The 24522-nt window shown below is 46.7% G+C and overlaps 12 protein-coding genes across 12 annotated transcripts; 4 read left to right on the top strand and 8 right to left on the bottom strand.

The window, feature by feature from the left end:
• Nucleotides 1-508: 508 nt before the first annotated feature.
• EURHEDRAFT_411487 (histone H2A) lies at nt 509-1360 on the top strand. The gene is made up of 4 exons (XM_040781633.1): nt 509-716; nt 779-867; nt 919-1122; nt 1184-1360. Exons 1-4 carry the CDS (start codon nt 664-666, stop codon nt 1237-1239), a joined length of 402 nt encoding a protein of 133 aa, XP_040640008.1. The 5' UTR covers nt 509-663; the 3' UTR covers nt 1240-1360.
• On the bottom strand, nt 1353-2478 carry EURHEDRAFT_411486 (NADH dehydrogenase [ubiquinone] 1 beta subcomplex subunit 9). The gene is made up of 5 exons (XM_040781632.1): nt 2191-2478; nt 2000-2132; nt 1862-1940; nt 1763-1804; nt 1353-1716 (listed from the first exon to the last, which is right to left on the bottom strand). The coding sequence occupies exons 1-5, from the start codon at nt 2208-2210 to the stop codon at nt 1688-1690; spliced, it is 303 nt and encodes a 100-aa protein (XP_040640007.1). The 5' UTR covers nt 2211-2478; the 3' UTR covers nt 1353-1687.
• Nucleotides 2461-4926, top strand: EURHEDRAFT_411484 (putative dihydrolipoamide succinyltransferase). The gene is made up of 11 exons (XM_040781631.1): nt 2461-2892; nt 2950-3008; nt 3059-3130; nt 3184-3239; nt 3305-3640; nt 3715-4107; nt 4160-4219; nt 4273-4327; nt 4382-4449; nt 4515-4586; nt 4642-4926. Exons 1-11 carry the CDS (start codon nt 2708-2710, stop codon nt 4684-4686), a joined length of 1401 nt encoding a protein of 466 aa, XP_040640006.1. The 5' UTR covers nt 2461-2707; the 3' UTR covers nt 4687-4926.
• Nucleotides 4541-6011, bottom strand: EURHEDRAFT_370384 (uncharacterized protein). The gene is made up of 2 exons (XM_040778514.1): nt 5728-6011; nt 4541-5654 (listed from the first exon to the last, which is right to left on the bottom strand). The coding sequence occupies exons 1-2, from the start codon at nt 5888-5890 to the stop codon at nt 4960-4962; spliced, it is 858 nt and encodes a 285-aa protein (XP_040640005.1). The 5' UTR covers nt 5891-6011; the 3' UTR covers nt 4541-4959.
• Nucleotides 6012-6567: 556 nt separating this feature from the next.
• On the top strand, nt 6568-7456 carry EURHEDRAFT_514720 (protein-L-isoaspartate O-methyltransferase; the record flags this gene model as incomplete). The annotated part of the gene is made up of 2 exons (XM_040786293.1): nt 6568-6669; nt 6827-7456. The coding sequence occupies 2 exons, from the start codon at nt 6568-6570 to the stop codon at nt 7454-7456; spliced, it is 732 nt and encodes a 243-aa protein (XP_040640004.1).
• Nucleotides 7457-7755: 299 nt separating this feature from the next.
• On the bottom strand, nt 7756-9388 carry EURHEDRAFT_376829 (DnaJ and TPR domain protein; the record flags this gene model as incomplete). Its single annotated transcript, XM_040778895.1, has 2 exons — nt 7756-8352; nt 8411-9388. 2 exons carry the CDS (start codon nt 9386-9388, stop codon nt 7756-7758), a joined length of 1575 nt encoding a protein of 524 aa, XP_040640003.1.
• A 374-nt stretch (nt 9389-9762) lies between these two features.
• On the top strand, nt 9763-11167 carry EURHEDRAFT_514714 (putative mitochondrial translation release factor (RF-1); the record flags this gene model as incomplete). Its single annotated transcript, XM_040786292.1, has 3 exons — nt 9763-9862; nt 9931-10103; nt 10175-11167. The coding sequence occupies 3 exons, from the start codon at nt 9763-9765 to the stop codon at nt 11165-11167; spliced, it is 1266 nt and encodes a 421-aa protein (XP_040640002.1).
• A 143-nt stretch (nt 11168-11310) lies between these two features.
• On the bottom strand, nt 11311-12707 carry EURHEDRAFT_376827 (putative mitochondrial tricarboxylate transporter (Ctp); the record flags this gene model as incomplete). The annotated part of the gene is made up of 9 exons (XM_040778894.1): nt 11311-11368; nt 11423-11572; nt 11636-11671; nt 11738-11995; nt 12072-12219; nt 12288-12419; nt 12473-12493; nt 12556-12610; nt 12675-12707. 9 exons carry the CDS (start codon nt 12705-12707, stop codon nt 11311-11313), a joined length of 891 nt encoding a protein of 296 aa, XP_040640001.1.
• A 1291-nt stretch (nt 12708-13998) lies between these two features.
• dhh1 (DExD/H-box ATP-dependent RNA helicase DHH1) lies at nt 13999-15702 on the bottom strand (the record flags this gene model as incomplete). Its single annotated transcript, XM_040780119.1, has 4 exons — nt 13999-14811; nt 14874-15470; nt 15527-15638; nt 15659-15702. The coding sequence occupies 4 exons, from the start codon at nt 15700-15702 to the stop codon at nt 13999-14001; spliced, it is 1566 nt and encodes a 521-aa protein (XP_040640000.1).
• Nucleotides 15703-16439: 737 nt separating this feature from the next.
• EURHEDRAFT_411476 (DNA repair protein SMC6) lies at nt 16440-21197 on the bottom strand. The gene is made up of 14 exons (XM_040781630.1): nt 21030-21197; nt 20580-20971; nt 20003-20522; nt 19723-19950; nt 19095-19654; nt 18946-19039; nt 18627-18892; nt 17913-18566; nt 17758-17860; nt 17545-17703; nt 17341-17483; nt 17188-17236; nt 17028-17125; nt 16440-16954 (listed from the first exon to the last, which is right to left on the bottom strand). The coding sequence occupies exons 1-14, from the start codon at nt 21129-21131 to the stop codon at nt 16906-16908; spliced, it is 3417 nt and encodes a 1138-aa protein (XP_040639999.1). The 5' UTR covers nt 21132-21197; the 3' UTR covers nt 16440-16905.
• Nucleotides 21198-21341: 144 nt separating this feature from the next.
• Nucleotides 21342-23359, bottom strand: EURHEDRAFT_411475 (M20 family dipeptidase). Its single transcript, XM_040781629.1, has 5 exons — nt 23099-23359; nt 22994-23025; nt 22844-22911; nt 21667-22784; nt 21342-21596 (listed from the first exon to the last, which is right to left on the bottom strand). The coding sequence occupies exons 1-5, from the start codon at nt 23299-23301 to the stop codon at nt 21413-21415; spliced, it is 1605 nt and encodes a 534-aa protein (XP_040639998.1). The 5' UTR covers nt 23302-23359; the 3' UTR covers nt 21342-21412.
• Nucleotides 23360-23662: 303 nt separating this feature from the next.
• Nucleotides 23663-24268, bottom strand: EURHEDRAFT_401949 (mitochondrial 54S ribosomal protein mL58; the record flags this gene model as incomplete). Its single annotated transcript, XM_040780118.1, has 1 exon — nt 23663-24268. One exon carries the CDS (start codon nt 24266-24268, stop codon nt 23663-23665), a length of 606 nt encoding a protein of 201 aa, XP_040639997.1.
• Between the last annotated feature and the right edge of the window lie 254 nt (nt 24269-24522).

Genomic DNA, 24522 nt, shown 5'->3' with positions numbered 1-24522 from the left:
GTTCGTAAAGTTGGATTATTTGTAGTGGTCGAATATCAATTAATTCAAGCTTTAATGAAGCAGCTCAGGTAGTCGAAGGCGTATAAAACGGGGTTGTAGATGTGGTCGCGGATAGAATGGGAGTAGAAAATGACTGAGACGCGGTGACGAGGGAGGCGCGATACTTATACGATGCCGCGAAAGCGCAGTTGATCTTGAAGTGCGCAAAAGAGGCAGAATTTCAATACGGTAACGGCTGCGTATGATCTGTATGATTAAGGAGGGGCGGACGCGTCAAACACTGAGGGAAAACGGCAACAATCACGCCAAGGGCTGGTATTAGAAACGTTCAAAGGTTACATTACGGCGCTTAACTCGATCTGGAATACCCGCACGACTCCCCTAGCAAGCTACCCGCGATTCATAGCGGATATATCTTTGCCAAGCAATGAATACACCAGTACGTGATCTCTGTTATGATTGGCCAACCCCGCTAAGCGAGAGGGTGATCTGAAGGACCTCCGGGTAGCCCAACGTCACCCTCACCGCGTTCTTATAAATGTCCTCCGCTCCCTCGCGCTGCCTACCACTTCCCATAACCTTTGTTGCTCTAACCTGCTGTTACGGACCCATACATCCTTTTTTCCTATTTCAAACCGCCGTGCAATAACCCAAACAATAAAAATGACTGGAGGCAAATCTGGAGGCAAGGCCAGCGGCAGCAAGAACGCGCAATCGTATGATTCTCAGTCATTGCTCGAGGCCATTTCATTATAGTCGCTAACTTTGTTACTTGCAGGCGTTCGTCGAAGGCCGGTCTCGCGTTCCCTGTTGGACGTGTTCACCGCCTCCTTCGCAAGGGTAACTATGCCCAGCGTGTTGGTGCTGGTAAGCAACTCTCTTCGTACTCGTATAAATACATACTTATACGCAATATAGGTGCTCCCGTTTATCTCGCTGCCGTCCTCGAATACCTTGCTGCCGAAATTCTTGAATTGGCGGGAAATGCCGCTCGTGACAACAAGAAGACCCGTATCATCCCACGTCACCTTCAGCTTGCCATCCGTAACGATGAGGAGTTGAACAAACTCCTGGGTCATGTCACCATCGCCCAGGGTGGTGTCCTTCCAAACATTCACCAAAGTGAGTTGATACATACCTTCGTTCCCGGATGAACTAAAATGATGCTAATGTATTTCCCCAGACTTGCTTCCCAAGAAGACCCCCAAGGCCGGAAAAGGACCGAGCCAAGAGCTGTAGAATGTTTTCACGTTTTTTCTTTTCTTTTTCGTGGGTTATTTTTTTCCGGCGTGATTTGGTTTTGTTATTGATGTGATTCGGGGTTCTGGACTGGGCACGTTTATGGCTCTGCTTTTTTTTTAATGGTTGTATATTATGTCTACGGGCATGGAATGATACCGACAGCTTATTAAGGGATCTTAGCTTTCGGTCATTATCAAATTTGATGGGAAACCATCTGAATGATCAATTATGCGGTTTTCATTTAAAAATGATCTTTCACGTTGCAGTATGAGTACTGTATGCATAGTAGATTGAAAATATCGCGATTGGTAGAGCAGTAGTTGTAGTTGGTTTTGGCGTAGGAAAGATGAGATGTTACAATGTCGAGGTTTGCTATCTACCACTTGTTGATATGCCCATTCGCCATAACCTACAAAACAGACCAATTCTTGCTTGCACAGCGCCCTCAGTGACTGTCGGCGTGATCGGAAGCAACTGTTATCTGTTAGCCAGTACAACAGTAGTCCTCAGATCTACATACGAGGTAATTGCCGAGCAGGAATGTTTCTCTCATATTTGTTACCTGCATTAACCATTAGCATAGAGCCACTAAAGTATCTCGTTCGTTTTGGTCACATACCGCCGGGAGCAGTGGGCATTCTGTAGGGATCAGGGTGTTTCCAGGTATCTAGTAACTTTTCCGTTTCTCTCAATAACACCTGCCAAACTTTTTTAAGCCAATGGTGCAAGATGTTTGCATTCCATGTGGAACGCCTACCTTATGCTGGCGGGGGTCGCGAACATCCTTGTTTGCTTCGAACAGCGATCGAATGTATACTGCTTGACCGCGCCAAATCTGTCTGTGAACAGCCCAGTCGAGCGCAAGTTTCAGAGATCGCCGGTAGAGCGAGCTAGAGATAAGAAGAATCAGGTCAGTAACTCTAATGTCCTGTATAGAAATAGACTTACACAACTGTGTTGCTGGACATGGTTGTATCTTGAGGGGTAAAACGGTAATAAGTAAAACGATAAAAGTGATAGAACCCACAACTGCCAGTTCAAGTTAAATTGGGTATTTGAATAGAGGTCTGCCACTCCCTGTGCTGACCTATGCCGACATTTGCATTCGCGGTTCCTGTTCGGCGGGCCCAGGAAACTACTATGTTGGTGTTCTTAGGCAACCGTACAAGCGTAATAATAATACTCCGTCACTTGCCGGATGCATGGAAAATGGATGGGTGCCGCTGGGAAATTCCGGTTGTCTCGGCCCGGACTCGAGCTCTTGTCGTCTTGCACCCTGGCTTTTTAAGTTTCGTCACTCTGCACGAGTCCCTCTATCCCCGTCGGATACAACACATTTTACTACCAGCGGTGCCTACATTTCGACATTCTGATATCCACAAGCCGCCGTACCATTCTTTCTTTCTTTTCTCCCTCCCCCCCTAGCATTGGCGAAATCTGAGTCCGTTTCGAACAATCAATCACCATGGCTTCTCGGTTATCACTTAACCGTTTGTCAGAGCAACAAATGAAGAATGTTTTCCGTATCACCCAAGTGCCCCGCAATCTGGGTCTAGGCGGCCGTAGGAGTTTTGCTTCAGCTGCCCTTCAGAAGGGTGTAGTGAACGCTAGCAGACCTACCTCTGGTTTACTACGGGTTTCGGCCTCGGGGTAAGATATTCTAAACTTGCGCTTGTGACGGACAGTTGACTTACTCCAGAGTTTCAGTGCCAATGTCTTCCTGTCCAACTACCCCCGTCTGGGAGGTAGCCAGGTCCGAACTTATGGTAATACTCGATTCTGCTTTCCGTCGTACATGACGTTAACCATTTGTCAGCGGACTCTATCGTGAAGGTTCCTCAGATGGCAGAGTCGATCACAGAGGGAACCTTGAAACAGTTCACAAAGCGTATGGATTTCTTAGGTCGTTGTTCTAGGTAACGTATGCTTACCATGGTCCAGAGGTTGGGGATTATGTCGAACGGGACGAGGAAATTGCGACAATCGAGACCGATAAGGTAGGTGGGAGTCTTTGTACAAAATCTATGCTTTTGCACTTTCTCGACTTACTCACGGATCTTAGATCGATGTATCGGTCAATGCCCCCGAATCTGGTACCGTGCAAGAGCTTCTTGCGAACGAAGAGGATACTGTTACTGTTGGGCAGGATTTGGTAAAATTGGAACTTGGAGGTGCTCCCGAAACGAAGAAGGAAGATGCGGGTGAGAAGCCAAAGGAGCCTGCGGCTCCCGAAAAGAGCCAGACTTCTGAACCCGAGAAGCCCAAATCGCCAGCACCACCAGCTCCTGAGCAGCCTCCTGCGCCAAAGCCCGAGACTTCGAAACCACAGACCGGAACGTCCAAACAAGAGCCTGTCTCTGATGCCGAGCCGGCTTTTGGGGGTCGCGAGGAGCGTAGGGTATGTTTATTGCGTTTGTTCTGTTGCGCGGATACCTGATTCCGGTGCTAACAGGACGCTTGTTCGCGGTTTAGGTGAAAATGAACAGAATGCGACTTAGGATTGCTGAGCGTTTGAAGCAGTCTCAGAACACGGCCGCTTCGCTCACTACTTTCAATGAGGTTGACATGTCCTCTTTAATGGAGTTCCGAAAGCTGTACAAGGATGACGTGCTGAAGAAGACCGGCGTCAAACTTGGCTTCATGAGCGCATTCTCGCGTGCTTGTGTCCTGGCTATGAAAGATATCCCTGCCGTTAACGCATCTATCGAAGGCCCTAACGGTGGCGATACTATTGTCTACAGGGATTATGTTGACATTAGTGTGGCCGTTGCTACCGAAAAGGGTCTGGTGACGCCTGTGGTTCGTAATTCCGAGACAAAGGACCTTGTTGGTATTGAACAAGCCATCGCGGATCTCGGAAAGAAGGTGAGTTGCCATTGAAGGGATACATGGCTCGGCACTATACTAATTTCCTCAGGCGCGTGATAACAAATTGACCATCGAAGACATGGCTGGTGGCACTTTCACCATTAGCAATGTAAGTATGCTCTTGCTCTGCAAACACAGGACTCGGATATTGATTTGATATAGGGCGGCGTGTTTGGTTCTCTTATGGGTACTCCGATTATCAACCTCCCCCAGACAGGTAGGTGCCTTTGATCCATGCTACCCTACGAACAAATATCTGACACTTTTTAAGCTGTTCTTGGACTTCACGCTATCAAGGATAAGCCGGTCGCCGTGAATGGCAAAATTGAGATTCGCCCGGTATGTTTAATTTCAATTGACGTAACGCAATTCAAACGGTAGTTACTGATATACTCTGATATTAGATGATGTATCTTGCTCTGACTTATGATCACCGCTTGTTGGATGGACGGGAGGCGGTCACCTTCCTTGTAAAGGTTTGTGGGCATACTAAACAAAAATCCTTTAGCTCGTTATGCTAACCCCTCACAGATCAAGGAGTACATCGAGGACCCTCGTCGCATGCTGCTCGGCTAAGTATATTGCCTTTGAATTGTATTGTAGCCTCGGATGTGGGATACCAACGTCACTTCGTGTTTCTAACATCCTCGATTATTTATCTCTTTGTCTCTTTCCATTTTCACATGTAGATTATTATTATGCAAAGAATATAGCAATCATCTCGAATTTGGCTTATGCGGTTTTGAAACAGCTCAAGTACCAATGGCAGTCGGAGCAGTTCACTTCTTTCCATATTCAAACAAAACATGTCTTGGTTGTGCCCTGGAAGCTCGTCGCATTCCCATGTATTCATCGAAATCCCACATAGCTCTTCAACTGCTCCGTTTCTGCGTGGCTGAGTTGGCCTATTTGTCCTCTTTCAAGTTGAACAAGGACCGGGGCATCTAATGTTTCCATTAAATCAGATAAAAACCCAGTTACATCATTCTCAAGTCGAGACAACGACCGTTCATTCAATGTCGCTTTAAAATTGGCGCCCGACGAGATTCCTCTCTGTGCCTGCATATAACTAGCAGTTGCTTGTTCCCATACCAATGCTTGGGTCTGATCTTCTGGCTTCCAGGATGGATATTTGTTGAAAAATTCCGGCAATTGCCTCCCATTGCTGTGATATTCCTCGGCTACAGCCTGCATCATGAATTGAGTTAGGATATCAACCCATCGCGTGATTGACACCTTCTCCTTTGCTGCGACACACAATTTCATGAACTCGGGTATAATCCTGTGCAGGTATGTGTTTGTGCAGGGATTGCTTGGTCCAGGCGACGTTACTGGAAATATCTTCGACTGGCCATGATTCGTTGTATGGGCTTCAGCCTGTGTTTTAATGTACCCTTCATACGAGGAGCCTCCAGCAGCTGGTGTTCTATATGGCACCAATTGTGTGTAATCGTGAAGAAATATGTCCGCGAAGTCGAGCAGCTGCAACTTGATAATCAGATCCTGTGGGAGCGTGTGGCTTGGAGGCAGTATGTATCTAAATGCTGTGGCACTTAGTATGGGACGCCCATGGTCGCACGGGACCGTGCCTAGAGATACTCCGCGATCTGGACTTACTGTGTATTGAATTAAGAACCCAGTTGTCCCAGCTCTCTGTACGGCCTCGGTCCGTTTTTCTGCCGTGGATTAAAACGTCTATGCCAATACATAGGAGGTAGTCCAGTATAATAAGATCAACGTCATTCTGGGTATCAAGATTCGCTTTATCTGAATCCATCATGGGTTATTGTTTTCAAACCGAACATTTTTGTTATGGTATTGCGGATGATCTGTTAGGGTGGAGTGCAGGGTATCAACCCCACATGATTATCATGCTAGCCATGTGCCAGATCAGATTATTAATGTTGTATATTCTATAGTTAACTAGATAGTACAGACTAGTTGGTCAATCAATCAGTGGCATACGTAGCAGTATGTAGTACATAGATGATGCATGGTGCATGGTGCATGGTGCATAGTCATCTAACCTTTGAGCTGCCTATTGGTGTTCCGTGTATATAGTATATATATAAACTGCGCTCCGTAGTGTTTTTGGACACTGCACACGTTTTTTTCTTTCTTCCCTTCTTCTCTTCTACCGTTCCCCATAGTCATTGACCTCCCTCCCCTCCCAGGAGCATTTTTCCCTGCCTACATTAGTATGTAAGCCACACACCAAGTCGGTAGGTTACCACGTTACCATTATGTGAGAATGGCGTCATACATGAGGCTATCATTGATTGATGTGGCCCAACGTAAGAATAATCCCACCACTCCCGTGCCCAATTATTCGTTCTCTACACCCTTTCTCGACCGAATCCGACCACAAGGAGTTGCAGTAGAGGGCATATCTGCATGCTGAGATTAAGCACAGTGACCCCATTGGCATTGAGTACCATCAAAAAGAGACACTTCTCCATGGCGTGGTACTGCTCCGGCTCGACCAACACAGAATTGGTCGAGAATTTATTCAAAGTCGGCCTCATCAAGGATGAACGAGTGAAGAATGCCATGATAGGAGTGAGTTAGCTTCCAATCCCTCCTTTGAGAAAGTATTCCGCGAATGAAATAGCTGGGATACTTTAACAACCCAAATAGCCATCCCTCTACAAATTACAACCATGCCACCCTAGCCATTACATAGCGGGAGCTGTAAAGAATTGACATGAGATCAAAGGTCGATCGTGCCCATTATGCCCCCTCAAGACCGTATTCAGACTCGCCGCAACCAATTGGCTACGATGCGACAATCTCAGCCCCGCACATGCACGGCCACGCATGCGAGTATCTTATAGATTATCTTAAGCCCGGGCGTCGGGTTCTTGATATTGGGTCTGGCTCTGGGTATCTAACCCATGTCCTCGCGAATCTGGTTACCGAGTCACCATCCTCTAGCGGCCGTTCAGGCGGTCAAGTGGTTGGAATCGATCATATAAATGAGCTAGTTGATATGGCCCGCAACAATATGCATAAATCGGACCAAGGCCGCAAGTTCTTGGAATCTGGTCAGGTGAAGTTCATCACAGCAGATGGTCGCTTGGGATGGAAGGAAGAAGCACCTTATGATGCGATTCATGTTGGTGCAGCAGCAAAAGAACTTCCTTCTGTTTTGGTCGAACAACTTCAAGCGCCTGGGCGAATGTTCATTCCCGTGGATACAGAAGATGATGAGAGCTCCACTGGGGCTCTTGGATTGGGTGGAGGCCAGTGCATCTGGGTAGTAGACAAAAAAGAAGATGGGTCTGTTCATAAGGAGAAGGTCTTCCAGGTTAGCTATGTACCTCTGACTGACGCACCACGCGGATGAAATGATCTGTCGTCGGAAATTTGTACTCAAAAATAAATGGTGAAGTCTCTATTATTCTCACATTTAATCTACCTTTCTCGTATTGTCTATTTATACATGCATTTGGGAAGCCCCAAGCTACTGACAATATACTTATTGCCGGATAAACTTATCATGTGAATTCAGAATTATCTTGCCCATAAAGGCATAAGGCAAGCGAGGAAGGACGAAAAAAAAAAAAAAAAAAAAAAAGGGGGGGCTCGGGTTTATGTGAGTATAACGCTCCTACTCCGTGTCCAAAAAACGCGCCTGAAATGATGTCAACGAAATGGGAAACCACCTGGAAAATTGAAGCCGGGACCCGAGAACTTGAAATTGAACTGCGGCCCTCCCTGTTGGAAGAAGAATTGTTGTCCACCACCAGGGCCAAAGGGATTTCCCTGGAATGGGTTTCCTCGCTGAGATTCATGATCGTTGGGGTCATCGCCGCTGTCGTAACGTGCCCTGAGTTCTGGATCCGCGAGAACCTCATGCGCCTCATTAATAGAAGCCATCTTCTTTTCAGCTTCTTCTTTAGGGACACCTTGAGAAGCAGCCTTATCGGGATGGTGCTGCTTCGTCAACTGACGATAAGCGCGTTTGATTGTCCGTTCATCTGCATCATGACTGACACCTAAAACTCTATAGTAGTCCTTCTTCTTGGAACGCTTTAACAATATATGCGCCTTTTGCAGAAGATCTTGGGTGTCTTTAGAGTCTGCATGGTGCTCTTTGGCCGTGTTCAGTGCGCGTATTGCGTCCTCAAATCGTTCCTCATCAATGGCAGCCTGACCCTTGAACATAAGAGCTTGAAGGGAGTATGGATTCAACTCAAGCGCCTCTGAACAATAAGGCGTAGCGCGCTTAGGCATATGCATCTACAGAAAAAGATAAATTAGCAATTACTAAAGGCCTCATTCTCTGGGAACCACAAACCTCGCGATAAGCCTCGCACGTATTTTCCACCAAAGATATGTATAGATTATTGGGTGCTGTAGGATGAATGTGGCCCTCATCTCTTGCCTGTGCAACATCCTCCTTGACATCGCCCAGAAGCCCACTGTCCTCACCTACTCCAACTAGCAGATGTGCAGCGTTGCTATATTTCCGCGAACTCAACGCGCCCCGGAGTTTTTCTAGTCGTTTTAGCAGCTTTTTCTCCTTACGGTAAAGGCGGTTGCATGGCTTCGATTCAGGATCCGAATGCAAACATTTCCGGAGCTGAGAAATACCACGGTCACCCTCTCCTAAAGCAAAGAACAGCATTGACGATATTTGAAGATGTGGCTCCACCAGACTAGGAGACATCTGTAGAACATGCGCTAGGTCGCTAATGCCCTCCTCTATTTCTCCTTTTTCTAGGCGACAATGTGCTCGAGTGCGCCGTAGGCCTAAAGAAGTGGTCGCCTTAACCACTGCTGTGTTAGCCTGGGTCACACACGTCTCCCAGGCGCCTTGTTTCTCTGCATCTTGCGCTAGTTGTGCTGCGTGTTGCGCATCCAGTATTTCCTGATACTCCGAAGAGGACTTTTTGCCAGCCTTTTCTAAGTCATCAATTGCACTCGTCCAGTCTGCTGACTTAGCCCTCAGGCGCGCTCGTTGGAGCAAAGCACTTTCAAAGTCCGGTTTCAGTTCTAGCACGCGGTCAAAGTCCTGCAATGCCTGTAAATTCTTTCCAATGGACAGAAAGGTTGCGCCTCGCTGAAAAACGGTGAGATAGTTCGTAGGATCCCGCGAAACTGCTGCATCGTAGAAAAGTAAAGCGTCACGAGGTGACCCGTTTGCAAGGTGAGTTTTTGCCGAAGAGATCAAAGATGAAAGTGGTGTATCTATGGGTATCTGGGAAGCCTGGAGGCTATGGCAAACTGTGAGACAGGCCAAAAAGGCCGTGAACGATTCAAAGGAGATGTACATGATATGATAACTTGAACGGTGGTGCAACAAATATGGCGCTCTTTAGAAGTACATCGTAATTCTCGGACGCAATGATATGTTGGGCTGCTTGGGAAAAAAGGAGGGAAAAAAGAAAAAAGAAAGAAAGACGAGCAGCGAAGAGAATGTTATGCGTTTGATTTAACCAGTGTGTAGTTTAAGATAAGAATAAGCAGGCTGTATACTTCCAGTCTGGCCTTTACGGTCCGGTACGTGTGGCGTATTGTAAACAATACACGTGATTGACGGAGTGTTCTCGAATACGCTCCACATGAAATAGAATACATCTTCTCTTGCGTTCTGGAAATATTTCTCAATTGGAAGTATTAGAGAGACGCGCTTCTACTCAGAAAAGCATGTTCACCGTTCCATGGGCGTGCTCTCGATGTCTTAGGCGCTTTCCTAAAATTGCCCCGGATTTGCAACCATTTTTCCAACGGCGAACTGTGAACACAAGTATGGTCGCCGGCTATAGTATTACCATTGGGTTAAGGACTAGGGCTAATACTTCGCCTCTTTGCTAGTCCCGGAAACTGGCCTGTCTCCCGCTTTACTGGTTCGAGCTCGCTCGCTCGCGGCTGAACATTCGGCGCTTTCTTCTCGCCTGGCGAATTCGTTTGATGCGAAAACCGCAAAGCGACTCGGTGAACTAGTATCAGTCGCAGAAACTCTGAAAAAATGGGATAGTGCAAATGAGGTGTGCACTCAAGGCGGATTGAAGTGAATGCGGCTTTTTATTAAACTGACTATAATTCCCAATTCATTTAGTCCATATCGGAGCTTCAATCTTTGCTCAACGATCCCAATACGGACTCAGAGTTACGCTCTCTAGCCGTCGAAGACCTAGAGGGCAACCAAGGCACCTTACCGGCAATATCAGACAAATTGAAAGAATCGCTTATACCCCGTCATCCGTTCGCAGGCCTTCCTTGTTTACTTGAAATTCGACCTGGCGCAGGTGGTGATGAAGCTGGTCTTTTCGCTTTTGAGCTGTTAAGAATGTACACTTCATTTTGTACTCGACGCGGTCTTCAATCAAGTTTGATTAAAAAGGATGTGGCAGACGGACCCGCCGAGGACTGCCTGAGCGAAGCCGTTCTGGAAATTGAAACGAATGGGGCTTACGAGACTTTGAGGACTGAGTCAGGCGTGCACAGAGTTCAGAGAGTGCCGGCCACGGAAACCAAGGGACGCACACACACCAGTGCTGTCAGTGTGATGATACTCCCTAGTTTTCCTGAGACGGGTAGTGGCATGGACAGTGGACTCAATTTTGAAGATCCGAACAGTGACTACTACATTAACCCACAGGAAGTCCGTACTGAGAAGATGCGGGCGAGTGGTGCTGGTGGACAGCACGTCAATAAAACGGAGTCTGCCATTCGGTTGACCCATGTACCGTCTGGTATCGTCGTCTCGATGCAGGATTCGCGGTCTCAGCACGCGAATCGTAAAAAGGCATGGCAAGTGCTACGGGCAAAGTTGGCAGAAGCAAGACAAGAAGCTCGTGAGCAGGAATTGGTCCAGCTTAGAAGAGGAGCAATGGGAGGCGTCGCCCGCATGGGCCGTGGTGACAAGATTCGCACATACAACTATGGCCAGAGTCGATGTACAGATCATCGCAGTGGCATCACGGTACACAATCTGGATGATGTTCTTGTTGGTGGCGATGGCCTTGAAACAGTCATGGATAGCGTGAGGACTTGGCTTGTAGATCGAGAAGTTGAAGCTATGGTTGCGGAGGATGCTGCAAAAAAGTAGAGTTGACCTAATGACTTGAAGTGCCGCATTTTGTAAAATAAAATGAAAGTATCAACCATATGTATTTATGTAACGTACTTTCCTGTTCTAAGCACTCATGATAATTTAATTCTCTTAGATCTTATTCCTTAGAGAAGAAAATATCATATATATTTCCTTTGCGGATCGAAAGAGTCCAGAGCCTCCATAGTCTTTTCATACCTGTTTGCAGAAGTTAGCAATAATCCACTAAATGCAGGGTTCAGGTAAACAAACATGGTAAATACAATTCCACCACTCATGATCAACCTCGCCAACCGTGGCATAGCACCAGACCAGAGCGTGAGGACTCCTTCGTCCTTGAAGATTTTTGCCGCACAAACGAAACTGTTTTTGTAATTCTTGCTAGCTTCCAGAGATTGCATCCTGTGCTTGGGCATCAGTAATGTAGGTCCAAACCAATATCTAGACATATCCGCTTTTCCTTACCTGGTCTTCACGGTGTCAAGGGGCTGGGTAACATAACTGTATTTTCCGACGTCAGTGAGAAATCTATAAGTGGAGGGCTATAATAAAAGGGTCGAAACGTACACTGTTATGAGACCTGCCACGCCTCCAATAGCGAATGTACTGGCAGTTCCCAATTTTTCTCCAGGGGCAACATAACCTTCGGCCAACTGCTTCAATGTAGTATAACTCGAAAATCTTGTTGCCGAGTTTGCAGCCTGTCTTGCTGTTGTGGGAACAAGACCTTGGAAGAAACCTCGAATGCCTCTTTCTTGGAAGATCACCTTGCTACCATGCACGAGACCGCGCATGCGAGGATTTCCCGATTTCCGGTCGTCAATTCTAGATACCGCTTGTTAGTCTCAGTTTTACATCAGGCCAAGGTCAGCATCGTCGACCATGGATGGGCATGGCTGACATTTGTGTCTTGATACTCTCAAATGGGGTAACAGCTATAAGCGATTCTGTGAAACCAGCACCAAAGCCAGCGAGGACCGTCCGCGGGCCCGAGATTTTGCCGTTCTCATCCTGGAGAAACGTTTTTATTTTATCAAAGGCGACGAACCCTTTGCAAAGTTTACAGTGTAAGCACAATGCAGCCCGTCCAAACTACTGGGGCCAATTAAGGACTCACGGATTCCTGCCTTAAACGAATTCCCTATGATTAACGAGGTACATCCAGCGTACCATTGAGGACCAAATTTTGGCCATGGCAGTTTCTTTCCATCAGGTAATTTGCGATTGAGTTGCGAGCGTGTCTTGGCGACTAAGACATCCGGGTCAGTTTTTGAAGAAGTGCATGGAAAGGCATTGCCGTACATTCGGCTGGATAGGTAATCGCTATGATCCGCGTTAGCCGATACTTGCTGTACCCTAAATCTAGTAAGGGAATATATATTTACCAATCTCAATTGCCCCCGCCGTTGAGCCTGCGACAATCGACCGCAGACTACTGGGCTGTGATGTAGTTAGCAACTCGTTGCAAGAGGCTTTTTCGGGATCTCAACTCCAAAATGCAGACCTTTGATTTCTGATCTTTGCTTGCGGTAGCCATTAGGCAAAATCTAAGAGGCACTGATGTGATTGAAATTTGTTTTGGTCCAAGAACTGCGGACAAATCAATTCAAGATATCATACGGTAGCCAGCATGAGCAATCCACGCAGTCAACTCCGAGATCGCTCCGCAACTCCGAGGTAAAACGTCGATACTTACGTTTACATACAGTAGTAGTACGGACATTAGGAAAGTCATGGTTTAGTGAAAGGGCAGATTGTCATTCATTTGGCCAGATGATGTTATTTAAAATGGCAGCGACAGCAGCACCTGGTGCCCCAACACTCGTTTTTTCTTTTTTTCTCTTTTTGTTTTGTGATTCCCCAGTCCGTCAACACTCCGGTCCACATCCACCCTGTCCTTTTTTATTATTCTTCATTGTTTTCTTTTTTCAATGCCTCCCCATTCTCGTCATAACGCACTGCACCCATAAAGTTCGAAGACTTCAGCTCATCCCAACTCGCATCTAGCCCCGGTAAAATTCCAGAGTAAAAGTTGACCCTCCTGCTTCAAGACATAAAAGCATGAAGTTTGGGACTTGACATCAAATAGAATGAAAGAGATTGAGAGAAGATGAACAAGCATAGCTGTCGTAAAACCCACCAGCTCGAGTGAAGGCAGATAGACAGACACGAGCAAAGCAAATTAGCAGGCAACAAGCTTGGTTCGTAAAAAAGAGAAGGAAAAGAAGAAAATGCCGAATCTAAGAAAGCTGCGAGTTCTTCGAACCGAGCCCCAAAGCAAAACTCCAGGATGCCGTACACGCAACCGTTGCATGATCGACAGTGCAACGAAGACAGCTGGCATCCAAAAAAAAAAAAAAAATCACTGACCACGCCCTAAGAACGCCAACCCCTGTGCTTCTGAGGTTCCCAGGATGCAGTGATGAGACGAAGAAATATATGTACACCTTGGAAATAAGGTAGAAGAAAAGAGCCACACTCATGGCAAGATGCGCCTGGTGGAGAGCCAACAACAACCAACCCTAAATAACCGGCGTGAGAAACACGGATTAATTGAAGGGTTGATGTATAAGCAGATATGGTACAGATATAGCATCCTTATCATGCTGTCATGACAAAATGAAAGGAAATAAAATGATGACAGTAGAAAGTAAGTGGGGCTTAAGGCGTTAATGTGTTAACAGCAAATCCCGATGACTTGCATAGAAAAAAAAAAAAAAAAAGTACAAGCACAAAAAAGTAAATCAAAAGAAGAGACGGAGCAGTATTAACAAGCAGAAGTTGTCGCCAACTTGGGATGTTGGCGCCATTTGAGCCTTGCTATAGGCTTAGCCTTGCGAAGCGACAAATTTGTTGACATCGCCCTGTACGTTACGTCGTTGGCCCTGACCACGTCCACGGTATGCACCGCGACCTCGGTTGAACTGATAATTTCCGCCATTTGTATGTTCATTGTAGCGACGTTGTTGCTGTTGCTGGTATTCTCCGTTGTTTGCGTTTGGGGTCGGACCGATCGCCTGACGTGGTTGAGAAGAATGGGCAATGGGTTGAGAGGAATGGGCAATGGGGCGGGGAATAGTATCCGGAGAGTCATAAACATAGAGTTTCTTGTCAATGTTCTGAGGAATGGGCTGAATCTCAGTCCCTAATTCCTGTTCAATTCTGTACAGGTTGAAGCGATCATCCCAGTTGATGAGGTTAATGGCAAGACCCAGATGGCCGAAACGCCCAGAACGACCAATTCGATGAAGGTAGGTCTCGGCGTTCTTAGGGAAATCAAAGTTGATGACAACATTGACCGCTTGGATATCAATACCACGAGTAAGCAGATCGGAGCAGACAAGGTTGCGGCATACGCCGTTTCGGAAATCATGGAAGACGCGGTTACGGTGATGTTGAAGCATCCGGGCATGAGAATAGAAGCATGAATAACCCAGTTCCGTAATCTTTTTTGCAAGGAGTTCGACTCGATTCGTCGAATTGCAGAAAATGATCGACTGATTGATCTGAAGCTTGGAGAACAGAGTGTTAAGACAATGAACCTTCTGCTTTTCTTCCACAAAAGCATAATACTGAGTGATTCCTCGTAAGGTAAGTTCGTCCATGAGGTTAATTTCATAAGGGTTGCGCATATGTTTATCCTACAGCAAAGCAGTCAGCTGAAGAACGCTAGAAACAAAGAAGAATCAACTGTTAATCATACCTTGAATGACTTGACGATTAACGGGAACGTGGCACTGAATAGCATAACCTGGCGATCCTTGGGATGGAACGACAGCAGCTGCTCAATGACGGGTGTGAATTCAGGGGACAGCAATTTATCTGCTTCATCCATAACGAACGTGGGACACTCCGAAAGATCGGCAACACCCTTGCTGGCCAAGTCAAGCACTCTTCCTGGGGTTCCGACAAGGATATGGACTGCGTCGTTCAATCGGATGATATCGTCCATTAATCCGGTTCCTCCTGTAGTGACCATGACGTTGATACCTAAGTGCTTCCCAAGTGTCTTGCAGACGGCAGATGTCTGGAGCGCCAATTCCCTTGTGGGAACAAGGATAAGAGCCTGAGTTTTGGTGCTCTTGGGGTTGATGCGTTCTAAGGTGGGGATGACAAAAGCAGCCGTCTTCCCTGTTCCGTTTTTAGCACGAGCTAGGATATCCCTACCGGTAAGAGCAACCGGTATTGTTTCTTCCTGGATAGGCGAGGGCTTCTCAAAACCAGCCTCGAAGATACCCATCATCAGCTCACGCTTGATATAGAAGTCTTCGAATTCTAGACCCTTTGTAGCTGTCACATCCTGCAGCAAGATTAGTACCTAGAAAGATCAAAAGACAACCGTCCAATACTACGAACCTCAGTCTGCGGTCTAGCATCCTTTGCAGGAGCGTTCAGGTTTTCCTTCCATTTCGCGTCATCCCTGTTGAACGGGAATTGCTGTAAGTTCCATGCGGGAATTGCAGCGCTACTGTATGGCAGTCCACATACCCTAGGTTTGTATTGTTCAACTGTGAAGCAAGAGCGTCGGCCATGATGATTGGGATTGGATTTCTTTGGGAGAATAGCGGTCGGGTGTTCGGGTTTGTAGGTGAGGGGATGATGGGTGCCTTTGGCCGAATGTAATGGAGTTTAGATGTGGCCCTTTCTTTGGAATAAACAGTGTGTTGACAAGAAAAAGAAATTCTTCGTTCTGCAAGAGGCCAGAGTATGATGATCAAAAAATTCGGTTGTCAACAAGAGGATCGAGAGACGGGAACGGCGTAAAGTATGTTCGGCGGTGAGGGGCAATGATAGATAGCTTATTTTTCGAGCTTAATAGTAGGTCAAAGGAAGACAGGGAAATAGAAAAGAGAAAAGAGAAAAGAGAAAAGAGAAAGAAACAGAAAAGAAACGAGTGCACAAGGCTGCCTAAGGCGAGAGATAGACCACTCTTGAGCTTCTCAATGTGAGGTACTAGTTAAGAGGACGTAGGCGAAGTCGTTTCGAAATATCGGTTCGAACGTGGCGACCAGAGAGTAGGCGTGGAGGGAAGAGGTAGGAAGATGTACTATGTAGTCAGGTGAAGCCGAGTCCACTTGGTGAATGGGACGAAGAGTATAAAGGAGGTTTTGCGTGTTCACACAGAGGAAGAGAGAAATTAAAATCCTACGGCGATAAGTGGGTTGCTTGTGTAAAGGTAATGCCGTTACCCACGGACCACCTGTACTCTCGTATATTACAGAGGATATTACAACCACTGCATTCAGATGTGGAGAATAGCACCTGTATTTTGCGCATCAGAGTGAAAAGGTGTCATTTTTATTTATGTCCATAGAAATTGTAACTCATGCTGTACAATTCTGGCATCCAGCAACCTTGGGGATCATGTGAGCTCATGTGATGGGCAATTGGATGTTCATCTAATATAATTCTTGCATAGCGGCATATGCGGCCTTGCAGCGTGCGATACAGTCCCAAGCAGGGATTTGACACTTGTCAAAGCCCTTTATATTGAGAAATCGTCCAGAGCCTTGAAGCCCAACAATCTGGGACTCATGATCAAAGCCCTAACCTGAAATCTTCCACGCCACAAGTCCCCAAAAACCAATGAGAAGAAAGATGCTATTATGGCTTATTTCGTATAAAAATAAAGCTCGTATATGATACTATGATACATAAGCAAGTCCAAACTTTACAAGGGAGGGATAGAAGAAGAGGCAAAAAGAAACGAAAGAGGGTTGGAACGCAGGCCGCCATTATCGTGTGAACGGCAAAGTAGTTTGTCCTCGTTCTGGTTCTGCCAACCTATAAAGAAAAGCACAGTCGTCAATTCCCTTTTCTCGTTTAGTTCCAGAGGTGGGGGGAGAGGATATCTTACTCTTTCACCCGGACGTCGGGTGCCAGGCCAATGTCCGATCTTGAACCAGGCGTGATTAGAATAAACTGCCTTCCGATTGAACGTCGAGCAGCAAGCATCTAGTAGGAACTATCATTTAGCGGCTTTCAAAGCCGGATCAGGGGGACTGTCCAACACATACAAGCATATCGATCGCCATCTTCCTGTTGACGTGGTCCATGTAGACATCACTGTAAAGAGGAAAAGACATCAGCGACAAATTCGAGTTTCCTATCATTTTTTGAATGATGATATGGGAGTCAAAAGAAAAATAAAAACAATCAAACAAACTTACAATTCATCCAAGCAACGTATGGGCGAGCCCATGGCCTCCCACAGCGCCAGTAATAGACAAACCTGGGAAAATGACTTTTCACCTCCAGACAGTGTCTTTGCGCCCCGACCAGCACCATCCTCCTTCGTTATGTCGGGTTCAACCTGGGGAGTATTGTTAGATTCAATGCCAAGTTGGGAACAGCAGTGAATTGAAGCCACTTACCTGCAAATCTAGAAGCTTGCCCTGGTGATCAGCAAGAAGCCGGCCGCGGAAACTTCTTTCACTCAAGAGGTATGTGAATTGCGCCTTGGCCCGAGATGAGATGTGCGACCTAAATATCCCCCACCGGTCTTTGCGATGTCTCAATGTCTCGGCAAATATCTGTCCATGCTTGATTAACAAAGGGCCGACCCATCGTGCAGAATTGGCCCTTACCTTGGTCAGCAATCCGAGTTCTCTGATGTGTTTCTCAGCACGCTCGTAAGCTACAGTTGCTCTCGAGGCTTCTGCAGCCAAATCTTCTCGAGACGCCCCAAGCCTTGCATTCGGTTAGTTTGCTAACAAGAAACGCATGACGTGGCGACACTTACTCCCGATTGTAGCGTTGAAGATCTTTATGGAGCCTCTCAAGCTTGTTGTCTAGACTGCGAGTAGTTTCTCCTTCATCAACAGCGACACGTGTAGACACCATGCTGGCCTTTTCATTGTAGTCAAGGACCCGTGCGACAACTTCTTCTCTTTGCCGACGAATTTCCTCCTGGTTATGCCTGATCATATCGTTCCGCTCGATCACAGCATTTTTGCTGTCAAGGATTTGTCGGCGCTTCTTCTTCACCATTTGGTCTTCGCTCTGCGCAACCCGAAGCTCTTCTTGCAAAGTGGCTATATGTGCATCTTTCTCCTTGATCTCCCGTCTTGTTTCCCTCAAGGTGTCCATGATAGCTCTCATGGCTTCGACACTGTCATTGTACTGCCCTTCGTTGAGTCGTTTTTCGGCCTCAGCATCGATGAGGGCTGAACGAAGTCTATCAATCCCCTCTCCGACGGTCTCCTTTTCGAGTGCCTCTTTGAGCTCCTCCACGCAATCTTCTGCTCTCTGTACAACAATTTGTTGTTCCTTGATCGCCCTCTCGTGCCGTACGAGAGCTTGTTTGCGATTCTCTGCGCGAGACCGAGAAAGGCGATATTCTTGTTCTTGACTATTAAGTCCACGCCGAAGATCCTCGACAATTTCACGTTGATGTCTATTGTTGATAGCGTCAGCATTGTACGGTGGAAACATCGACAAGACCTGTTTATCTTACCTTATCTGCGAATCGAGATCAGACTTCATTCGTGGACTCCCATTGTAAGCCGAAACCGGTGCCTGGCTGGGTTCACCCATGCGACTATAGGAAAGATGGATGCCCCGTCGCTTGTCTCTCCGGTCAATGCAATAACATCGCTTGACATTTCTTGGGCGAACTCCGTCAAAAAGTACAGAAGATGCTTCCTCTAGTCTCTCAATTAATAGCATTTGCTCGATGCCATGGTTGATGATTAATTGCCGGCGTACAAGGTCGTTGTCGATCTTATGATCCAATGTTAGGCATATCCAACTATGATTCCACCTAAGTCGCTTACCTGCAAGACACGCGATGCTGTGTCGAAATCAGCGTCAGGTTCGTGTTGTGACGTGTCGATATGGCCATCGCTTCCTATAAAAATGGGGCATACGCTTTCGGATCATGTAATAAGCTAATGTATAGTTAAGAAGTTTTAGGACCGCTCACCAATTAGTTCTCTGCATAATACCGGATAGGATATTCATGTCCCTTTTTGAAGTCACAATGAAACTGTTCAATGTCGTGCCGAGCGAGGTTTCCAAGATTGATGACCACTTCTGCTCAAGTAAAGTCACATGGTATCCAATTGGACCGACAGGAGGCCTTGAGAATGACTTCTCTTGTTGGACCGCCCTGAGAAGTATTGGCATCTTCTCATGATATCCTGATTGCTTGACCCCACCTTCCTTGGTAAGATTCTGTAGAAGTCTCTCCGCTTGTTGAACGTCTGCCTTCTTCTTGTCAATAGGCGCTTCTGCTGATTTAGCATCCCTTCCGGCTTGTTCCAGTTCCCGACACAGACGACCTGTATCTTGTTGAAGCTGCTCGTACTTCTCTTTTGCTCCATTCGCCTCCGATTGTGCCTGCTCGTATTGCTCTTGTTGACGGATATAGCTTCCACCACTGACGTCTGCCAGTCTTTTAGTTTCCTCAGCAATTTTATGCCGTGTCTCGTTGATGCTTGTCTCTGCTGCTTTCATATATTCCCTAATCTGGCGTTGTTGGGCCTGTCAAGAATATAAGTAAGGTAAGAATTTACCAAATTGGTGACTTTTCATCCTTTGGGTGATAATACCTGTAGATCATGACGCTCACTCATGTGCTGTTCTGACCTATTTTTGATCTCTTCTTTTTCGTTGTCCGCCTGCCCAACCTTTGACTGAGCTTGCCTCACAAATTGAGCAGCGGTCTCAGTCTCTCTTTCAACTTCTTGGAACGCATCATCAAATCTACCAAGTTCTGCTTCGGCTGCTGCAATTTGTTCGTTTGCTTGTGCAAGCTCATCCTCTAGGGCGTCCCGTATCTGCGCTGGTTAGAACGATGCACAATATATATCGGACAAGGCGCACTTCTACCTTTTCCTGTTCCTCAACCTGAGCCCAGGCCATCTGATTTCGAATATTTCTGATCCTGTTTCTTAATGATTCGTGACGATCTGAAATCTCCAGCCTCTGTCTTGCAACATCTTTGCGATTCTCCAGTATCCCGATGTCTTGTTGTTTGCTTTTGAGCTTCTCCAGAATCTGATCAACCGACTCCTCTATCAGCCGGTAATCCTGGTCCAACTGTTCAAGCTGGACTCCTTTCACAAAAAACTTGTATTTCTCGGCCGGGCTAGATGTGCTGAGAAATTGACGCGCCATGTCTTGCGATAGAACATTCATAGGATTGTCGAATTGCAAAGTGAAGTAGTCGATTATGGAATCCAATTCGGCCTTCTTGTTGGACACTATGCGACCATTGTCGGCTTTGATTCTGAAACCACTTGTCCCATTCTTTGTAAAATGGCGTTCTATGATGATAGATTTCCCGTAGTCGTCCGGCAAATAGGCGCCATCGCCTTGATTTTTGATCCGCACAACGATAGCAGCATGTCTATGAGAGAATATTGATTAGACACCGAATTCTGAGCAGAGTTGAACGGTCACGTACTCCTTGCCCTCTTTAATAAAGCTTTTCAAACTCTGTCCACGATTGGTAGCAGACGCTTTACCACCCAAACAAAGAGTTATCGCTGTAAGAACTGCACTTTTGCCGCTCCCATTTTTCCCCACGATGAAGTTAATGAGGGGTCCCAGATCCACTGCAAAATGGTCATGACACATGAAATTGTAGCATTCAACGCGCTCCAAGATTCCATGTTCGGCGGGAACATTCTCTTCATTGCTCGATGAAGAATATTTCTGCTGAATTGCCTGGGTTGCGCGCAGCTCTAATTCATCTTCATCCTCGTTGAGAGGCTCGGGTATTGACGCTGCCCCATCATCGTTGCTGGCCTTGTTTTCTCCAGATATAGGGGAGGCGGACGTGCGAGGGCGTTTTCTCTTCTCATAAATATTATTGTTAGCTCATTCCGCTGCGATTCTTGGTTGGTCTGCGCACCGAGTGGGAAGAGCTTGGGGCATGAACCGTGTCATCGTCCCCAAGTTCATCATTATCCTCAGATCCCAAGGAAGACTGGGAACGCTTCAAATGAGGCGACATTACGAGAAATTATCCCAAGGGATTGAGGGCTAAGTATTCCATATTGCTTGACAAGGTATCCAGTCGTTGCGCGATTGATGCGTTAATGCGATAGGGTCGCGTTCGTCGCGTGTCGGGACCCACCGCCAATTTTGCCGCCTAAGGTAACGGGGTATCCACCATTCCTACTCCAGAAGTTCTACTCCGTACCGTAGAAGGGAAATTACGAAGAGTCGAATGCCAATATACGTACTTGAATTCTGTAGACAACTATTTTGTACTTATTACATAAACGGGGTATCCTATGCATTCATAGGTTCTTCAGCAACGTAGTGCAAGTATGCACCGAGCAACTTGACACCTTCGATATAGTTCCTCTTGTCAAGTTTCTCATTAATAGAGTGCGCGGCATCGGTCGAAGATCCCATGGGAAGGAGCAACACATTCTTGCCCGTAGCTTGTTCGAAATTCAAGGTGACAGGTATACTATAAACCAAATTAGCACAAGCACATATCAGGAATGTATCGAATCTGATGACGAGCAGAAGAAACATACCTGCCACCCTCACGTGTCATATCTGGTTCGACACCGAAAACTTGCTTCACAGCCTTGCTGGCAGCAGTAAAATTCCAGTGTTTTGGACTGGCAACCCACCACTTTCCGTCATGCTGAAGCCACACGTCCAGGGTATTCTTAGTGTTCAACTTGGCAAATTCGGATTTGATGTAGTCAAAGACGAGCTTGTTGACATCTGGGCTCTCCATGTTTGGCACCGTCCGAATGGAGAATTTGCCAATAACACTGGCTGGGATTACCGTTTTGGCTCCCGGGGCAGAGTAAGCACCCTCGATACCGTGGATAGACAGGGATGGGTATCTCCATCTGGCCATGAGCGTCCGCTCCTTTGTCGTGTGGATGCCTGTCTCGCTCCCCAGCGATTCATGGAGGTTCTCCATAGTGTAGCTGATGGCAGGATACAGGGACTTCTCTTCTTCTGTCAGGGGCTCCACGAGATCCATGATACCGGGAACCAAGATGTTGCCCTGCGAGTCAACAAGCCTAGATAGAACGTTGACTAAGTCTGTCATAGGTTCGTGCGCAGAGCCACCAAAGACACCACTGTGTAGATCTTGGGCGGGACCAGAAACCCGGACGGAGTAATAATTGCAACCTCGCAATCCGTAAGTCAAACAAGGTTTCTCTGTACCAAGCCAGTAGTTGTCTGAAATGCAAACGGCATCTGCGTCCTTGAAAAAGCCCTTGCTCTCCGACTGGATAAACTCCTCCAATCCCTCAGAACCATACTCCTCCATTCCCTCAAAACAACAAAGGAGGTTGACTGGCAATTCAACGCCCGCTTTCTTATGAGCTTCAATCACGTTCAGCCAGCCCAGCACCGGCCCCTTATCATCTGTACTGCCACGGCCGTACATTCTTCCGTTCTCATCGACAGACAATTCAAAAGGCTCTGTGGCCCAGCCATCTTCCTTCAAAGCAGGCTGTACATCGTAGTGTCCGTATACCAGGATAGTTCGCTTATTCTTGTCATTACCATAGCGAGCAATGACCACGGGAGGCAAATCAAGGTGTTCTTTCCCGGGCTGCTTTCCTAACGGCCTTTGTTGCACCTCTGCCCCCAAAGCTTCAAGCTCCGAGCTGAGAAACTCAGCCATCTGAGAGATGGCAACTAAATCAGTCCTGATTTCAAGAACCAATGTATTGTATAACCGACCTTGAACACATCCTTTCTATTTTCATCCTGAGCAGAAACAGAAGGAATGGCCACTGCTTTCCGCAGCCCTTCAGGATTGTTAGTCGTCTGCCGCACAGAGGAAGGAGAGGACCGCCCGGAAGCTCCAGGGAAGGCCAATAGAGCACGTACGATCAATAAACGAACCGGACAGACCGTCCACCCTAAATTGTGAAAATAGAAATGAGCTTTGACGAAATACATGAGAAACAGAATGCTTCTAGCTCTCAAACTCACTGTTTGAAGTAGGGTTCCAGCTGAGGCGCCATTTTCTGATCACTGATATGACCGTAAAATGAACGGCGAGAGGAGAAAAAAAGTGTTCGGGAATAGGTGAAATGTGATGGTGTCCAGAATTGCTGCCGACACCGAGCGGGGTAATACTGCGTGATCGAATGTAATCGTTGCTTTGCCAGAGACACTGGGACGCGGAGGGGCATCTTTTGGCCTTGGAGAAAGATGGCGGGGGCCAACCAATACTTACTCGGCTTACAAGTGGACAAGGACACCTTAGGCTCCAACAACAGGGTCCGAAAATAGGCGCAAGATTATTGGCACTTCCTTTTCTATGCTGGAAAGATTTGGGAGAATAAATGGACTAAAAAAGGTAATATACAGTAGTTACACTGATATGTGTGGTAATGCTAGAAAACAAATCGCTGCTATTCACCCCACTCTGACTGAATCGAAGACATAACTTGATGTTTTTTTTTTTTTTTCTTTTCCTTTTTATAACCATTTCCTTTTTAGCATCCCTGTCCACAGATAGGAAGGACACAGAAGGAAACACCAATGGATTACTCATTCATCTCTTCCCCAAGACTCCTTCCGCAACTGCCGGTCTTCCCTGGCCATCCGCCGCTTTGTGCCCCATCTAGATTGCACTGCTTCAAGCACTTGCCGCTGGATCTCTCTCTTCTGTGGACTAGCTTCACATACCATAGCAATGAACATTGGCGAGCAGTCAAAACGTTTGGCAAGTTTCCATCGGCTCCAGGTCATGGGGTCACTGAGTCGGAGTCTGCGGATCTCCTCGATGTCCGACTGATTTAAGTGGTATTTCTTCTCAGGAGTGGATTTGAAAACGGGAGGAAGCTCCTTTGCATTGTGGCTGTTCGTGGAAGCATCTGTACGTAGGCCTCTTCGAATGTCGTCGGCGGGCAGAAATTTTGTTGGCGTGTGATACACAGAAGGTGCGCTTGAAGGGGGATTGTAGATGATTTGTTCTTGGAATTGATCTGACGACGCACCAAACGAAGCATCTGGTTTAACACGTAGGCGCTGTTTCGTACGCCTGTAGGAGGATTGATTCCGCCGCGATTCTATGGAAACAGACTCGGATAGCGATGGTAGGAGAAATGGGAGAGTAAGGAAGGGTCGTTTCGGAGCAACAAGAACAACAGCCATGACGAAAAAATATGCTTCACAAGTTTGTTGCTTTTCTATGATGTTTTATTCTCTGGGCGTTGCCCGTCGTTTCATGCAGAAATTGAAACTAGAGTGACGCAACGAGAATCAGCAAAAGACGGCGTTTAACGGGAGGGAAGGATGAGATGATATACAATTCCTGTAAATCTGTCGTTTTGACGAATTCTGGTCTGTCTCGATTTTCATGCAGGGCTTTCAGTCAACTTTGGGTTTTGTATGAACATTATTTTTTT

This window comes from Aspergillus ruber, assembly GCF_000600275.1.
Source record: "Aspergillus ruber CBS 135680 unplaced genomic scaffold scaffold00009, whole genome shotgun sequence".
Lineage (NCBI taxonomy): Eukaryota > Fungi > Ascomycota > Eurotiomycetes > Eurotiales > Aspergillaceae > Aspergillus > Aspergillus ruber.
Note: the sequence above shows the minus strand (reverse complement) of the source record. Positions and strands in the feature narration are given on the sequence as shown.

What these genes read in the sequence shown, in the direction of transcription:
- EURHEDRAFT_411475 (XM_040781629.1), bottom strand. Translation starts at nt 23,301, where the DNA reads ATGCCCCTCCGCGTCCCAGTGTCTCTGGCAAAGCAACGATTACATTCG. An exon ending in ATAGAAAGGATGTGTTCAAG is followed by an intron (nt 22,785 to 22,843) that starts GTCGGTTATACA and finishes GCCATCTCTCAG; the next exon opens with ATGGCTGAGTTTCTCAGCTC. An exon ending in ATGACACGTGAGGGTGGCAG is followed by an intron (nt 21,597 to 21,666) that starts GTATGTTTCTTC and finishes TTTGGTTTATAG; the next exon opens with TATACCTGTCACCTTGAATT.
- EURHEDRAFT_411486 (XM_040781632.1), bottom strand. Translation starts at nt 2,210, where the DNA reads ATGTCCAGCAACACAGTTGT. An exon ending in AATGCCCACTGCTCCCGGCG is followed by an intron (nt 1,805 to 1,861) that starts GTATGTGACCAA and finishes TGGTTAATGCAG; the next exon opens with GTAACAAATATGAGAGAAAC. An exon ending in TCCTGCTCGGCAATTACCTC is followed by an intron (nt 1,717 to 1,762) that starts GTATGTAGATCT and finishes AACAGATAACAG; the next exon opens with TTGCTTCCGATCACGCCGAC.
- EURHEDRAFT_370384 (XM_040778514.1), bottom strand. Translation starts at nt 5,890, where the DNA reads ATGATGGATTCAGATAAAGCGAATCTTGATACCCAGAATGACGTTGAT. An exon ending in GGTTCTTAATTCAATACACA is followed by an intron (nt 5,655 to 5,727) that starts GTAAGTCCAGAT and finishes TAAGTGCCACAG; the next exon opens with CATTTAGATACATACTGCCT.
- EURHEDRAFT_411476 (XM_040781630.1), bottom strand. Translation starts at nt 21,131, where the DNA reads ATGTCGCCTCATTTGAAGCGTTCCCAGTCTTCCTTGGGATCTGAGGAT. An exon ending in TTTATTAAAGAGGGCAAGGA is followed by an intron (nt 20,523 to 20,579) that starts GTACGTGACCGT and finishes ATTCTCTCATAG; the next exon opens with ACATGCTGCTATCGTTGTGC. An exon ending in GTGAGCGTCATGATCTACAG is followed by an intron (nt 19,655 to 19,722) that starts GTATTATCACCC and finishes TATTCTTGACAG; the next exon opens with GCCCAACAACGCCAGATTAG.
- EURHEDRAFT_411487 (XM_040781633.1), top strand. Translation starts at nt 664, where the DNA reads ATGACTGGAGGCAAATCTGGAGGCAAGGCCAGCGGCAGCAAGAACGCG. An exon ending in TGCCCAGCGTGTTGGTGCTG is followed by an intron (nt 868 to 918) that starts GTAAGCAACTCT and finishes TACGCAATATAG; the next exon opens with GTGCTCCCGTTTATCTCGCT. An exon ending in CCTTCCAAACATTCACCAAA is followed by an intron (nt 1,123 to 1,183) that starts GTGAGTTGATAC and finishes GTATTTCCCCAG; the next exon opens with ACTTGCTTCCCAAGAAGACC.
- EURHEDRAFT_411484 (XM_040781631.1), top strand. Translation starts at nt 2,708, where the DNA reads ATGGCTTCTCGGTTATCACTTAACCGTTTGTCAGAGCAACAAATGAAG. An exon ending in CTACGGGTTTCGGCCTCGGG is followed by an intron (nt 2,893 to 2,949) that starts GTAAGATATTCT and finishes CCAGAGTTTCAG; the next exon opens with TGCCAATGTCTTCCTGTCCA. An exon ending in GGGGTCGCGAGGAGCGTAGG is followed by an intron (nt 3,641 to 3,714) that starts GTATGTTTATTG and finishes TTCGCGGTTTAG; the next exon opens with GTGAAAATGAACAGAATGCG.